The sequence below is a fragment of the Malaclemys terrapin genome, chromosome 11, assembly GCF_027887155.1.
Source record: "Malaclemys terrapin pileata isolate rMalTer1 chromosome 11, rMalTer1.hap1, whole genome shotgun sequence".
Taxonomy (NCBI): domain Eukaryota; kingdom Metazoa; phylum Chordata; order Testudines; family Emydidae; genus Malaclemys; species Malaclemys terrapin.
In genome coordinates, this window is record NC_071515.1 from 70,881,423 (window position 1) to 70,896,225 (window position 14,803).

Below are 14,803 nucleotides of genomic sequence, written 5' to 3' on the forward strand. Positions count from 1 at the left end.
TTCCTCTCTCATGCTTTCCCCTGATACTTAGCTATCTAGTCAAAATGTTAGTGTGAACTGGGATACTTGAGGATCCCATTCCAATACTTTGGACTTGTTTTTCATTAGATAATGTAGGTTAAAAAAAATTGAGTTTGAAAGGGGAACTGTGAAAATCTCTCCCTCTCATTTTTTTTGAACATCTCTTTACAAAACTGATTTAGATCTGAGATAATTATGGATGAAATTTACCCTGAAAGAAATGGACCAAGTCCTGCAATTCTCAGTCAGGGATAGTAGTCCTGTTGAAGTCAATGGTACTACCTGCACGTTATTAAAAATGAGGGGAGCAGGGAGAGAATGTAAATATTTAAACCAAATTATTTGAAAATCACTTTCAAGCCAAGTTCTGAGATCAAGATTCCAGGTAACACATGGAACTGTTGTTGAGATAGGGTCTGATCAAAGCCCCTTAAACAAAGTCAATGGAAAGATTTCTGTTGTCTTTACTGGGCTTTGGATCAGACGAATAAGAACATGTGTCCCATAGCTGAGGTCAAAATTGGGGCCTCTGTGTTTGGTGATCTTCTGCAACAGCATTTCTGTTGTTTGGGTTTTTTCCTCATCTTCATCTGTAGATCTAGAATGTGACCCTTGAACTATTGAAAGGAGTTTGCAGTGATTTCTACATACAGGATGAGCAAACAGTAGTTCTTAAGGCATCATCATGGATATCCTCGTTGATGCCATTTTCTGGCACTGCATCATGGATCTGACCTTTCTTGGACCCCTGTATTCTGATCACAGCTATTTCTGTTTTGAATAATGTGCTTCACCCAGAATAAAGTACATTACCACAAAAGATTTTTTAAAAGTAACCGGTAGTGAGTTAGTATCTTTGTATTCATATTTCAAGTAGGTTCTGATGCACGGTGTGTATTTGGCCACACATTGCTCAGATATTAAAATGAAGATGCATAGTTTTATCAGTTTTGGAGACAATTGGACACAGAAAGCTATCCTTTACTATACCAATGTGTTTATGAAGAGGGCCCCTTGGTTGGCATGCTATAAAGTAACGGCTGGTATGATCATACATATCCAATTGTGAGAAGGTAGTGAAAATATACGGGCATACATTGAAATGCAGTGTTTTATTTGGAGGTGGGGGTTGATCTAAATGAAAAATGTCATATTAAATGTGTGTGGTTATTGTAGTCAAAATAAAACAATTGCATAAAATGATCACCTTCTTATTCACTTCTGCCCCCACTGGGTTAAATAGTATCCTGGAGGTATGCTCATAAAACTCCCATTGATAGCCATGCAATTGCATGAGTGTAACCAAGGGCAGAGTTTGGCCCAAAGGGAAAGTGTCTACTTGCTTTACTGTGCACGGCAAGGTTTTCGCTTTGGTAGCGCTGGGGAGCAGCAACTGAAGAATGAGATGGTTTCCTGATCTGACTCCGGAGACAACCACAAAATCACCAGCTCTGTTCTGTCTGTTCTGGTGAGAAGTGGCAAAAGGATGCCAGCTTAATTATCAGAGCCCACACTGAGTTTATGGGGCTGGCAGGTAGAAGGGATCACCTTTTGATTTATAAATGAAGCCAATTTGATATTGGAGCCAGTGAGAGATAATAAATAAGCAACGCAGTAGATACTACTTCTGTATTTATGTTTCTAAGCTCAATTATCTCATTTTTAGATGATGCTGTTTTGCATAAACATGCTGGATGGAGAATGCCTGGTTTCAGCAGTAACTTATTACATTCAATGGCATTATGTTGGTATTGGTCTACACCGTACATTTTCCTTTTAGTGACAGTATGTTAGTTGAAACCTCAAAAATATATTGGTGGAAATACTTCCTTCGGGTCCTTGATCTAAAGATAAATACATTGGGCCAGATCCTCAACTGCTGGAGATTGGCCCAGTTCCATTGAATTCAGTGACGCTGCGTTGATCTACGGCAGCTGAAGATCTGACCCATACATGGATTATTATTATTATATACTACGAAATATTTATACAAATTGTTTCACTTTATATTTGGTTACTTTTTTGAATGATTTATTACACAGATGAAAAATAGTTAATTTAAAATGTAACATTGGATGTGATAGCCTGGGGATTATCACTTCAGTGAGTCAACAGGAACCACTACAGAAAAAAATAGATAGAAAATTCCAGTGCAATAAGAAACCAGCATAATTGTGGTACAACCAATTTATTTGTCTACTTCTGTGTATTTTCACTGAAATGACTGTCATAAATTGGAATAAGTGCCTAAAGTCATAAACTTTGTGCTGTAGAATTATTACCTGAAAGAAGTGTACATACATCAGTTTAAGCCAAAACTATGTGACTCAGCCAGAGTATTGTTATTGAATTCAGTAACGTTTTCATGGAAACACTAATTAGTATGTTTTTTTTAACACAGTGTTGTGACTCAAGTATCTCTTGATGCCAACTCGCAGAGTGCACTGGGGTGCAACAGGGTACAGGGATCCCTGGGGTTCACCAACATAATGTCATGGAAGAACTCTAATGAAAGGCTGTGTCATGCTAGTAGTCCTAGCCATTGTGAGAAACAACTACAGATAATAGGCTCCTCACATACCTTGAGACAAACTCTTCCAGACAGGTGTCTCCCACTGCCCCACCCCCATCTCCAGAGGGTAACGTTGTGTACTGTACGTCATACAATAGGATTCTGGTAGCATTCTAAGTCAAATGAGCTGGTGGAGACTTGAGAAGGAAACTAAGGCCTGGTCTACATTACAAAGTTAGGTTAAACTAAGGCTGTGAAAATCTTCCCACCCTGTGTGATGCAGTTAAGCTGACCTAACTGCCAGTGTAGACTCCGTTAGGTCGATGGAAAAATTCTTTCATCAATCTAGCTACTGCCTCTTGGAGAGATGGATTTACTACAGTGACAGAAGAACCCCTTCCATCACTGTAGTAAGTTTCTACACTGAAGTGGCACACCAGCAGCTGTGCCTCTGTAGTGTTTCTAGTGTAGACATACCCTAACAGGGAGAGGTAAGCAGCAGGTGTGGGGAGGGAACCCTATCTTGAGGTGTACATCAAAGGTCTGTTCTTGTGTATCTAAGTTTTTATTTGAATCTCTGTTCTTTCTTACATACATTTGTTTGTTTTATAATTGAACTCAAGTGCTGTGCATATTACAGGAGCATGGTCTAAGATGAAACTGGTAAATGGTGGTGAACTTTTCTTTGGGGAACAGATGATCTGGGATTTCTCTGGGTATCCTGTGATCATGGGCTGGATGCCACAGGGGAACACTTCAAAAGTATTCAGGGGCTGGAGTGCATCTGTTGTCAACCTGGAAGGTCAAAGACTCAAACCTGGTTGAGTAGCTGACAGGCTGTTTGTTAGGGAGCTAACACCTAGCAGGTACTGGTAAGACTTCCTTCCTCTGGAGGCAAGTGGTAACAAGGAGACTCACAGTCCTGGGTGCTCCGCGAAGCGTCCCAAGTGTCGTTTTACTCACATTGTAAAGATTAACTTGTATGCCACTAGACGCTACTAAATATAAAAATCCTGTGGTAACCTAATGTTTTGGTCATTATCACACTAAAAGCCTGATCTTTCAAGCGGCTTCACATGGCCCCCATGATATCACTGAGGCTCTATGCAGGTATAAATGTCTGCCTGCACTCAGCAGCTTGCAGGACTGGGATCTAAATGAGGAAATGCGGAAGATAAAGTTCCCACAGTAATGTTAACTTGGTCACATTGCTCAAGTATAGGTATTTTGTATTCCTTTGTTTCTTCTTAGGCCCTGATCCTGCAGGAGGCTCTGTATACGTACATGGAGGGTCTGCCTTGTGAAGTTTAATATGTAACTCTTTACTGATCCTGCAAACCTTACTTTCATGAGTCATTTTTGATATCAGTGCTTACTTGAATAAATGCCTGGGGCCTTAGGCTCCATTTTTATATAGCGCATTGCACACCCTGAATATCTTATGGCCAAGTTCCCATTGCTGTGAGAAACGTATTTTTTATTTTTTCCCCTCACTTTTTGTATGTAATTTTAATGTTGCATTTACAAATGTTTGGCAATTAAATAGAAAAAATCCTTTAAATTCTTGTAATGTGCATATATGTGCACCATTGACAACGTATATATATCTTTATAAATTATGAACCATGTTCAAATGTAGCTTTCTTCAAGAATTAATAGCGACAATCAAACAATAAGGCCTTCAATAGGACTATTGTATTGACTGAGGATTCCTCATATGAGCAGAGTGCAGAATCGGGCCTTTATTTTAGAGTTTCTAGACTTATGTGTTTTTGAGTTATGTGAGCACAGATTTGCTAGACATATGGGAAAAAGCTCTTTAAAAACACTTACATAATTCAGAAATGGCTGAACCAGATTTTTTCCAACATTCAAAAACAAATCATCTTTGTGCTGAAACTAAGATTGGAAAACTTCTGCTCTAAAGGAATTTGTCAGAGTTATGAACCACTGAAAATAAGGGGCTAAAATGGAAGATGGAATTCAATCTTAACTGCCGCCATTGCTACTTTATAAAGGTCGGTTGCTATAATATTTTGAGTGTGTTTGTGTATACATTACACTCTCTATGCACACATACATATATGTATGTATATAATATATTTATATAAACACAATAACTATATACAAAAATGTTACACCATTGTGGCTATGATAGCTATAGTGTGTGTGTGTGTGTGTGTGTGTGTGTGTGTGTGTGTGTGTGTGTGTGTGTGTATAAAACTCAAATATTTAACAAAAGAGCTGTGCTCAGTGGCTTATTTATTTCCCGGTATGACTCCTTACACTTTTGTGACAACTCATTTTACGGAATTGGTCTTGGTCTTGTTATTGACATTGTTTCTTGTACATAGAGTAGAATATTGTGAAAAATATTTTCAAGCACAATTTCTAATCATTCCTCTTGGCTTCACTTCTGGGATTTAAATGGATCACATCTAAATCCTGTTATGGGGTTAAATGTTCCACATTCTCATACTAGCTGTTTTTAGGATCTGTGGTTCTGGAACATGACTGGCACTCACCAGTCTTTGCTGAACTGCACACGGTTTGGTACTCTTAAAAACAATGTATTTGTTTGTCACACATTGTGTTTGTGGTTGTGGGGGGGGAAGGAGGAAGCTGCCGATAGAGATTTTGCCTTGGGGCTTGCACTGTACTTGTTGTGCATTCATACGTGGCAGCATTTCCTTTCACTATAAAACACCCATGTTGGTAGTAATTGTGTGCATCCCTTTTGGACTGTGGCATTTTCTGTGTTGGGTACTTGTGTGTTAATCCTGTGGGTGTTGCCATTCCTTTTACTTGCAGCTTCTCGACGTCATTCCAGGTCCACTAGTGCTCTCTCCACTGCTGATTCTGTTGGGCAGTCAGGTGAACAAGTGCTAACTGCATGAATCTGCTTCTTAATATTAGTCTTGTTTTACAATCATCTTAACATTTGCTGTCATGCGTATCAGCCAGCACTTGGCATGTGCTTTTCATTACTGTGGGGTTTTTGTTTAACATGCTTTTTTTATTTTAATTTATTGAATGTTTTTAATTTTGTTTATGTACTTTAGGAACATCATGAGCAGTGTACAAACAAACCCAGGGTGATCCAGGGCATATACAGATCCACCCTGCAAACTGATCAGCTGTGTAACGTGGGATACAGCCGCAGGGATGCTGAGCACTCAGGTGCTTGGGATGGACCCTTACTGGCCAGATCCTGCATATTGCTGAGTATTCCCAAATCCCATCTAAGTCAATGGGAGTTAAGACCACTCAGTACCTTGCAGGATCAAGCCCCAGATGCACAAGACCAACACAAAATTAGCGCTGGATGGGCTTTTAAAATTTAAAAAGGCAAATACAACATTTTCCAGTATATAATTTTTTAAGGCCTGGTCCAAACCTCACTCAAACCAAGGGCAAGACTCCCTTTAAAGTCCCTGTGCTTTAGCTCACGCCATTAATATTTAGATTTTAATGGGATCAATCCTGAGATCCTTACCTGCCTTTTACTCAAACAAAATTCCCATTGAATGTGTGGGCCAAATCCTCAGATACTAAGCAAGTTCAACTGCCTTTGAAATTAGTTGATTTCAGTGGGAGTTTTTCTTTAATAAGAGCTGAGTGAGGACTTCAAGATTTGGCGCAATGGGAATTTAGCTGGCAAGAACTGAGTGAGGATTGCAGGAGTTAGCTCAATATTGTAGCCGCAAAACTGCCCTTTTCATAAGGGAGAGTGGAGGCATTGATGACATTGTCAATTATTTAACTATTTTGAATAGGGTGTGTGAAATTCTGCTTACCTTAGGGTGAGGTTGAATTAAATGACTGTTATTTAACCCAAACTCTCAAAATTGATTCTTTTTATCTAGTGATTCTATACAACATAATTTAAGTTGAACTGACTTTCAACTTTAGAATATTTTAGGTCACAATTCAAATGTGATGCATTTCACAGAATAATTGAAATAACTGAAAAATTATATTTCACTGTAATAAAGGTGAAGATCTAGACTACACATTCCTCTTCCACTGCTTATGATATATTCTACATTTTTAGCTCCTGTAAATTTCCACAAAGTATGATCAAACATAACACAGTAAATAACCTTTGTGCTGGAGAAAACTAAAGCCAGTGGGAATTTTGCCTCCATACAGATGATAAAATCAGGCCACAAATAGACCTAACTTCCCTTTTTAAAAATGAACTAAAGCTGGAATTTTCAAAGGAGCCTAAGTGAGTTTTTTGCTCCCAAATCCCACTGAATGTCCTTGGGAATTGAGTGTCCAATCCCCTTAGTCACCTTTGAAAACCTCAGCCATCATTTACGTAAGTCCCATATAGTGAACAATCCCACTAAATAGCATGAAACCAAGTGGCATAGACTTTTAAATCCTATGTATCTTGCTCACATAAGAAGTCCCACTGAAATCAGTTACCTCTTGGAAGGGTAAGATTTAATCCTTACGCAGGTTTCAGACAAACTGTTCTGAATTGTAGAGAAGACATTTTACTAGTCTTTCAGTCTAACTAGAGTTCGTCAATACAATTGAAAAAAAATGTGTCTAAAATTGAGGTCATTATGGTCCCACTCATATAGCTCTTAAACATGTATAGTTCCCATTGAAATAAGAGAGACCTTACATGCTCAAAGACAGGAAGATTGGTGGTTTAAACTTACTTCATATTACAAAGCTGTACGCAGTTTGGAAACACTGGTCCCAGTCCTGCTTTGTAATATGGCCCCTTTGGCAGTGTCAAAGATGGCCCTTGCAGAATACCCTGAATGTTGGGGGTGGTTCCTTAACCAGTCCAGAGCAAGTGTAGTGGCTCAGGCAAGGGGAGCAAAGATGCATGACCAGAGCACATGGTACTCTGGCTATTCTGGGCCCAGTTGTGCCAGCAGCCAAGCATGTCCCCAGCACAGCACAGAATTAGGGAGATGCAAAAGCTTATATAGACACCTGTGGGGCATGCCCCACCTCATTTCTGCACTTGGTGCAGGAACAGAGTATCAGGGAATTGGGGCCCAATGTGTTTTGTGTTACATTACTCAGACCTTTAAATCTGTATCTCAGAGATTCCAGCAGTACTCTTGGAGCAAGATATACGCCAGCATGCCACATTGTACTTATTCTGATTTGTTTAAAAACAGCTCCCTTTTGTTTATGTTTATGCTGGGTAATTTAAACTGGTTTACAACTGAATTATTTTGTCATTCTGTTATTCATTAAAAACAGAAACTGTCTTCCCTTTTCTAATGCAACGCTAAATTAACTTGCAAACCAATGACACTCAAAGTGCTATGTGTTGATCCTAAGAGGCCGAATTCTGCTCTCAGTACCACCTGAGCAATGCTGTTTAAATCAGTTAGGTTTTCACAGATATAACTGAGAACACAATTTGCCTCAACATCTTCTGCCTTTTTGTTATATACCAGTTATCCATCTGTGTTTATGAAAACACTCGTGTCTTCTGTACACTTTCATAACATAAATCTATGTAGCAACGCATTTAGTTTGTATCATATATAATGCAGTGTCATCTCCTCTGCATTCCTACTAAAGGAGTTACAGATCTTTCCATTCTGGGATGAAATTTTTGTCAAGTATTTATAACAGTTGTGCAACTGAGTTCATTAAAAAAGGGGATAGTAATAACGCATACAATTTTAATTTCCTTGTGAAATGTCATGATTTGATTACTTTTTGGCAGTAGTTTTTAAGAAATTTATTTTTCCCCTTGTAATGTGTTTTGTAGAAAATGAGCTTGTTGTAAATATAATGTTTGATCTGATAATGCATCTCTGAAAGATAGTAGGAAACTCCTAACTACAATCCGTCCACTTCTAAACATAAATATAGAAACAATCAAGTTTTCAGTTCATCACTTGACAAAATATGTTTTTAATTAAAAAAAAAACCCTCCTATTTTCCCATTGCTGATCTAATCCTGCAACCCCTTAATCAGACATAAGTCGGATTTAATTCAACTTGGAGTTTTGCCAGACTAAAGACTACAAGTTTGAGGCCTTAAGAGATTAATTCAAGTAGTACAAAAATCATTCTTCCCTTTGGGACAATTACACCTCTCTCTAGTTCTTTGTATAACTGTTTTTTTTTTCCTCTATAATTGAGGTTTGCAAGAGATTTCTGTACTGTAGAATTTAAAACGTAAATGTTAAGGTGTGTAAACCAGCAAACTTTTCTTATATTTAATTATTTCCCTATTAAGTGTATGCACTCAAATAAACTTCTGAATGTAATACTTTACTCTGTTGCATAGAAGGATGCAATACATTTATACCACGTACAAATGATCATGTTCCTTTTTGGTCAAAACTTTTAATGGACAGAATATTTGTCCTTAGTTAAATACTAAATACAAAAAAACTGTTAAAAAATCCTTGACTTGCTCCCTTTTGCCCACTGATCTTGTATTGTGTATTGACCAAATGCCGCTTAAGTACACCACAGATGGGCATGCACGTGTGCAGCTTAATCCTGCATCATTCACGCTAATAGGAGGTTTCCATTTATTTAAACGGTAACATTTGCGGGACCATTCTCCACTAAGACAATGTAAATGTATGTCCTCTGGAGAGTAGTCTGTCCATGAGTCATTACTGAGTCGAGACACACTCATGAATACAAATCATGGCTCTGGGCATCAGAATGCCCCAGGTAGCTCATGTCATTGAAAGATCCGCAGAGCAACTTTTCCCTGTTTAGAAGTGGAGCCCGGACTGGGGTACACTACCTTGGTTCCATACTGCCTCTGCACTAGAAAGTATTTATGAGCAGTGTGGTGCCAGAATTTGGCCCATGATAGGTAAGTCCACTGCCCCTGTATCCAGCGCTTAATTTGTGCTCGAGCTGAGCCCTGGCACCTCTAGGCTTGGCAGTTCATAGACTCGCCACCTCTAGGCTTGCGCCCTAGCACCTACTTACTTGAGCCCTGGCCCGTCTTTCATTACAAATTAAATGCTGCCTGTGTCTGATCCCCCTCGAATACCTACTGTATGCCTTTGGCTGACAGTATGTGTTTTATTAGTAAGACTAATATATGTGTCTGCAATAAGCCATTTGCTGGGTTTTTGCTAAATGACATTAATATGCAAAATCCTGGGACATGATGAAGGAGGCCAAGCAATATTTTGGATGTAAATCACATTTTGGGCCCAGCGCTGTTCACATTGAAATCACTGGGAGCTTTTCCATTACATTCAGGATCAGACCTAGGGTTGCCACCTTTCTAATTGCTGGGAACTGGATTCCTGAGGCTCCCCCTGCACCGCTGCTTCTTCTCCGAGTGCTTGCTCATGTCGATTCCATTCTAGGTGTGCGCACGCCCAAGTGTGCGGCCGTCAGAGATTTTTGCCTTAGCGGTATCCGTAGGGCCAGCTGTGGCGCCCCCTGGAGTGCCATGCTCATGCCAGAGTATATCAAATGCCGCCAGCCCTGCACCAGTTTCTTTCCTGTTTCAGCCTTGTGCTTTCAGTTGTAAATAGTTCTATTGTTTGTTAGTTAGTAGTTAGGTAGCTGTTAAGTGTTCAGTTAGTTAAGTCCCAGCGGAGAATTTGCCCCAGGCGGGGCATGCCTCATTCTCTGTGTTTTAAGCCCTGCTCCATGTGTAACAGGCCTATGCCTGTTAGTGACCCTCATGATAGTTGTCTGCAGTGCCTTGGGGAGTCCCACGTGAAGGAGCGTTGTCGCATCTGTAAGAACTTTAGTCTTCAGACACGGAGGGAACGTGACATTCGTCTCAGGGCCCTCCTGATGCTGGCAGCCCTGCGCCCAGCCTCGAAGCCGGCTCGGTCTGAAACGACATCCAGCCCTTCAGCCTTGGTGCACAGCGTACCTCAGGCACTGGACTCCTCCAGGCACCGTTCCCCGTCCCTGGTCCCGAAAAAAAGTCGAAGAAGATGGTACCGGGCAAGCCTGATAATGGCGTGCTGGGCAAAGGACCCTGTTTGGGCCTTATGCCCATTCCGGACCTGCACAAGGGCTCCAGCCAGGGAAGTGCCTCCACCCGAATGAACCCACCACCGACTCCGGTGAGCAGTACAGGGTCAAAGCTGACAGTGCTGTCGACGCCTGCTCAGCTCTCAGCGCCTGCAGAGCCAAGGGAGCTCCTGCCGCAGCCAGCACCGTGTTCGGCAATGGAACCCACGAGGGCAAGACCACTGGAAAGGCCTCTCACAGGATGAGCAAGCGCCATCGATCTCTGGAGCCAAGGCAGAGCGCTAAGTCGTCACGCTCTTGGTCTTCGCGCTGCCGGTCCCCGTCTTCGCGCTGAAACTCTCCCAGGCATAGACGATCCCCTTGACACTGATCCACGTCACGTTGCCGGTTGCCAATGCCGAGACCTTGAGGCTGCTCCTTGATATGATGCCGCTTTCCCAACTCCCGGCACCAGTCGGAACGCTCCCGGTCACCAGCAGCAACGTTTAGCTGCCAGACCAAGGCCACGATGACCCCTCCATGGTCACTGGAGGGCAATGAGTTCTCTGGATCGGTGACGCAGTTCGGTCCCTTACCCAGGCAGCAATGGGACTGGGCCCCAGAGGGAGCGTCTGCGGCATCAGGGCTGGCCTGGCAGCAGGGTCAATGGACGACCTAATGGCCTTATTGGAACGCCTCTGGGGTTCCTATTATGCCATTGTCCCACTCTTGCCAACCCTCGGTCACGCATCGGACAGGCTGAAGCCTCTGCCTGAGCCACCGCTGGCATTGGGTTCGATGCAGGATGTTTTGGTGACCATCGGGGGAAGATGCCAGCGGGCTTCCCTTGGTGGTCCAATCATCCTCATCCTCCCCGTATGGGGCAGTGGTGGGGCCCTCCACAGCTAGCCCACTGGATGATTTCAAGGAGCATCAGGCGCTGTTCCTTAGGGTGGCTTTGAACTTGGGCCTCAAAGCAGAGGAGATGGAGGAGCAGACTGACACATTGTTCAATGTGCTCTTGGCGGCCACCCCAGCCTGGGTTACACTCCCGGTGCATGAAAGGGTCTTGAACATTGCCAAGTTGATCTGGCAAACCCCGTCCTCTATTCAACCCGCGTCTAAAAGAGTGGAGAAAAATACTTCATCCCGGCAAAAGAGTTTGAGTACTTATATACCCACCCGCCACCAGGATTGTTGGTCGTGTCTGTGGCCAACGAAAAAGATAAGCCGGGCCCCACCAGTTCCACCCCCAAAAATAAAGATGCTAAGCGGTTGGACTTGCTTGGTCACAAGGTTTATTCAACGGGCAGCCTCCAGTTTCGGTTGGCGAACCACCAGGCCCTCTTGGGCCATTACAATTTTAACTTGTGGGACTCCCTCCCCTAGTTTAAAGACTCCATGGCCCAGGATGTGGCCCAGGAGTTTGCAACCCTGGTGGAGGAAGGCACTGCGGTGGCTCGGTGCTCACTCCAAATGGCCCGGGATGCAGCCGATTCGGCTGCCCAGGTGGTCGCCTCAGCAGTGGTTATGAGGTGCAGTTCCTGGCTCCAGACCACAGGCCTGTCCCAGGAGATGCAGGCCTCTATTCAGGACCTCCCATTTGATGGTGTCAGCCTGTTCTCCGACCAGACGGATGCACGGCTTTACGGCCTTAAGGACACGTGGGCGACTCTCTGCTCTCTGTGGATGCACATTCCTCAGGTGTCAAGACAGCCATTCTGGCCTCCTCCGCCGCCACGACAGTGGCAGCCTCGTCAGTGGCCTACAAGGAGACGGGACACTGGGTTTAGCTGCCGCCGCCCATCATCATCTCGCTCCTCTGCACAGCCTAGCCCGGCGAAGCACCAAGGGAGCCAGAAGCGCTCATTTTAAGGGTGCACCCGAGAGTGACGCACCAACCGTGCCCGGATCCTGTCCCCCCTTTCCTCGACCGCCTCTCCCCTTCTTATTTGGCCTGATCCTGGGTTACGTTGGATCTCTGGGTCCTGGACATAATCGCTTGGGGTTATACCCTGCAATTTTTGGAAACTCCTCCCTCCAGCCCCCCCTCTTCCCCGTCCCTATTCAGACCCTTCTCACAAGCATTTCCTTGTTCAGGAGGATGAGAAGCTCTTCCTCAGGATATGGAAGGAAGAGGATTCTACTCCTGATACTTCCTAATCCCGAAGGCGAAAGAGGGCCTCAGGCCTATTCTGGATTTGCATGGCCTCAACAAGTCTCTCAAGAAGTTGAAATTCCGCATGGTCTCCCTGGCCTTCATCATCCCTTCCCTGGATCCGGGGGACTGGTATGCTGCTCTCGACTTAAAGGATGCGTACTTCCATGTCTCCATATTCCCAGGACACTGACGGTTCCTGCGCTTCATAGTGGCCAGGCGAAACTTTCAGTTCACAGCGCTATCTTTTGGCCTGTCCTTGGCCCCCAGGGTATTCACGAAATATGTGGAGTCGTGTATGAACCTCAGACGCAGGGAGGTCCAAATCTTTCTGTATCTCGACAACTGGCTTCTCAAGGGCAGGTCTCCGGAGTAAGTGCAACGGAGCCTCGATCTGGTGCATTCCACCTGCATTGACCTGGGCCTGTTGGTAGACACAGAAAAGTCCACGTTAACGCCAGTCCAATGCATAGAGTTTATTGGGGTGGTCCTCGACTCCATGTGACCAGGGCCTTCCTTCCTGAGGCACGTTTTTGGGCCATGGCTGGCTTAATCTCCCATGTAAAAGCCCACCTACTCACTACAGCCCACACGTGGCTGTGTGCACATATGTGGTCAGCCACCCCCATCTTTGTATGAGGTTTCTGCAAATGTGACTGGCCTTGGTTTACACTCCCAGCAGGCACCCCCTAGACCAAGTAGTGCCGGGACCGAGCCATATCCTACTGTTATTGGACTGGTGGCGGGATCCCAAGTCAGTGCTCCAAGGACTTCCCTGTGTGTCTCTGACCCCATCGCTCACGCTGGTCTCGGATGCTTCAGATCCTGGCTGGGGAGCCCACCGATGTATTACATCAACAGGCAGGGCGGCGCCAAGTCTTTGGCCCTTTGTTGCGAAGTGTTCATCCTCTGGGACTTGTGTATGAGGAACACCATTCACCTGGTGGCCGCCCACCTGCCGGGGGACCAAGAACGTCTTGGCACATCACTTCAGCAGAACCTTCTTGTCTCACCATGAATGGTTGCTCCATCCAGAAGTAGTCAGACTGATATTCCACAAGTGTGGGAGTCCCCAGGTAGACCTGTTTGCGTCCAGGAAGTGCCACCTGTTCTGCTCTCTGCAGGGCAGGGACAAGGGCTGCCTATTGGACGCCTTTCTGATCTCGTGGTCAGGAGTGCTGATGTATGCCTTCCCACCGGTGCCCTTGATCCACAAGGTCCTCCTGAAGCTAAAGCAAGACAAGGCCAAGGTCATCCTTGTGCCCCCTTGTGACCATGTCAGCACTGGTTTGGCATGCTGCTGAATCTGTTGACAGCTCCCCCCTGCAGCTGCCTCTTTGGCCGGATCTTCTGTCCCAGAACCATGGCAATCTGCTGCACCCGAACCTGGCGGCGCTGCACTTGACAGCCTGGCTACTGCGTGGCTGAGTGGAGATGAATGACAGTGTTCCGCCGGTATCCAGGAAGTACTGCTGGGCAGCAGGAAGCCTTGTCACATCCGTGTTGTGGAGGCCCCTCTGCAGGACATCCTGGACTATTTGCTGCACCTTAAGCTCCAGGGCCTATCACTATCTTCGGTCAAGGTGCACTTGGCGGCCATTTTGGCATTCCTTCCTCCATTTCAAGGCAGGTCGGTCTTCACCCAACCTATGATGGCATGGTTTCTGAAGGGCCAGGAGCGCCATTACCTGCATGTTCAGGATCTGGTACCCCATTGGGACCTGAATCTTGTGCTGTCATGGCTCATGGGTCCCCACTTCGAGCCCCTAGCTTCCTGTTCCTTACTGCTTCTCTCCTGGAAGATTTCCTTCCAGTCGCCATAACTTCGGCCCGTCGAGCGTCGGAAATCAGAGTGCTAATGTCTGAACCACCTTACGTGGTCTTCTATAAAGACAAGGTTCAGTTGTGTCTGCACCCGGCCTTTCTGCCCAAGGTCCTCTCCCAGTTCCATACTGGTCAAGACATATACTTGCTGGTTTTTTGTCCTAAGCCCCACGCGACAGATGAAGAATGCAGGTTGCTATAACCTGGACGTCACTCTTGCTCTGGCCTTCTGCATAGACAGAACGAAGCCATTCCTTAAGTCAACGCAGTTATTCGTGGCTATCGCAGACAGGATGAAAGGTTGCCCTGTGTCTGCCCAAAGAATATCCTCGTGGATCACGGCCCATATC

The 14,803-nt window shown here is 44.6% G+C and overlaps 1 protein-coding gene across 29 annotated transcripts in view; it reads left to right on the forward strand.

Annotated features, from left to right (window-relative positions):
* Positions 1-14,803, forward strand: part of CLASP1 (cytoplasmic linker associated protein 1) — a 265,300-nt gene that overhangs the window by 173,175 nt on the left and 77,322 nt on the right. For 15 of the 29 annotated variants that reach the window (XM_054043824.1, XM_054043807.1, XM_054043805.1 and 12 more), the window contains one exon: positions 5,345-5,407. The exons of the other annotated variants lie outside the window; for them this stretch is intronic. In XM_054043824.1, the coding sequence (XP_053899799.1) occupies positions 5,345-5,407 (63 nt within the window). The remainder of the gene's footprint in view (positions 1-5,344; positions 5,408-14,803) is intronic. 29 annotated transcript variants of the gene reach the window in all.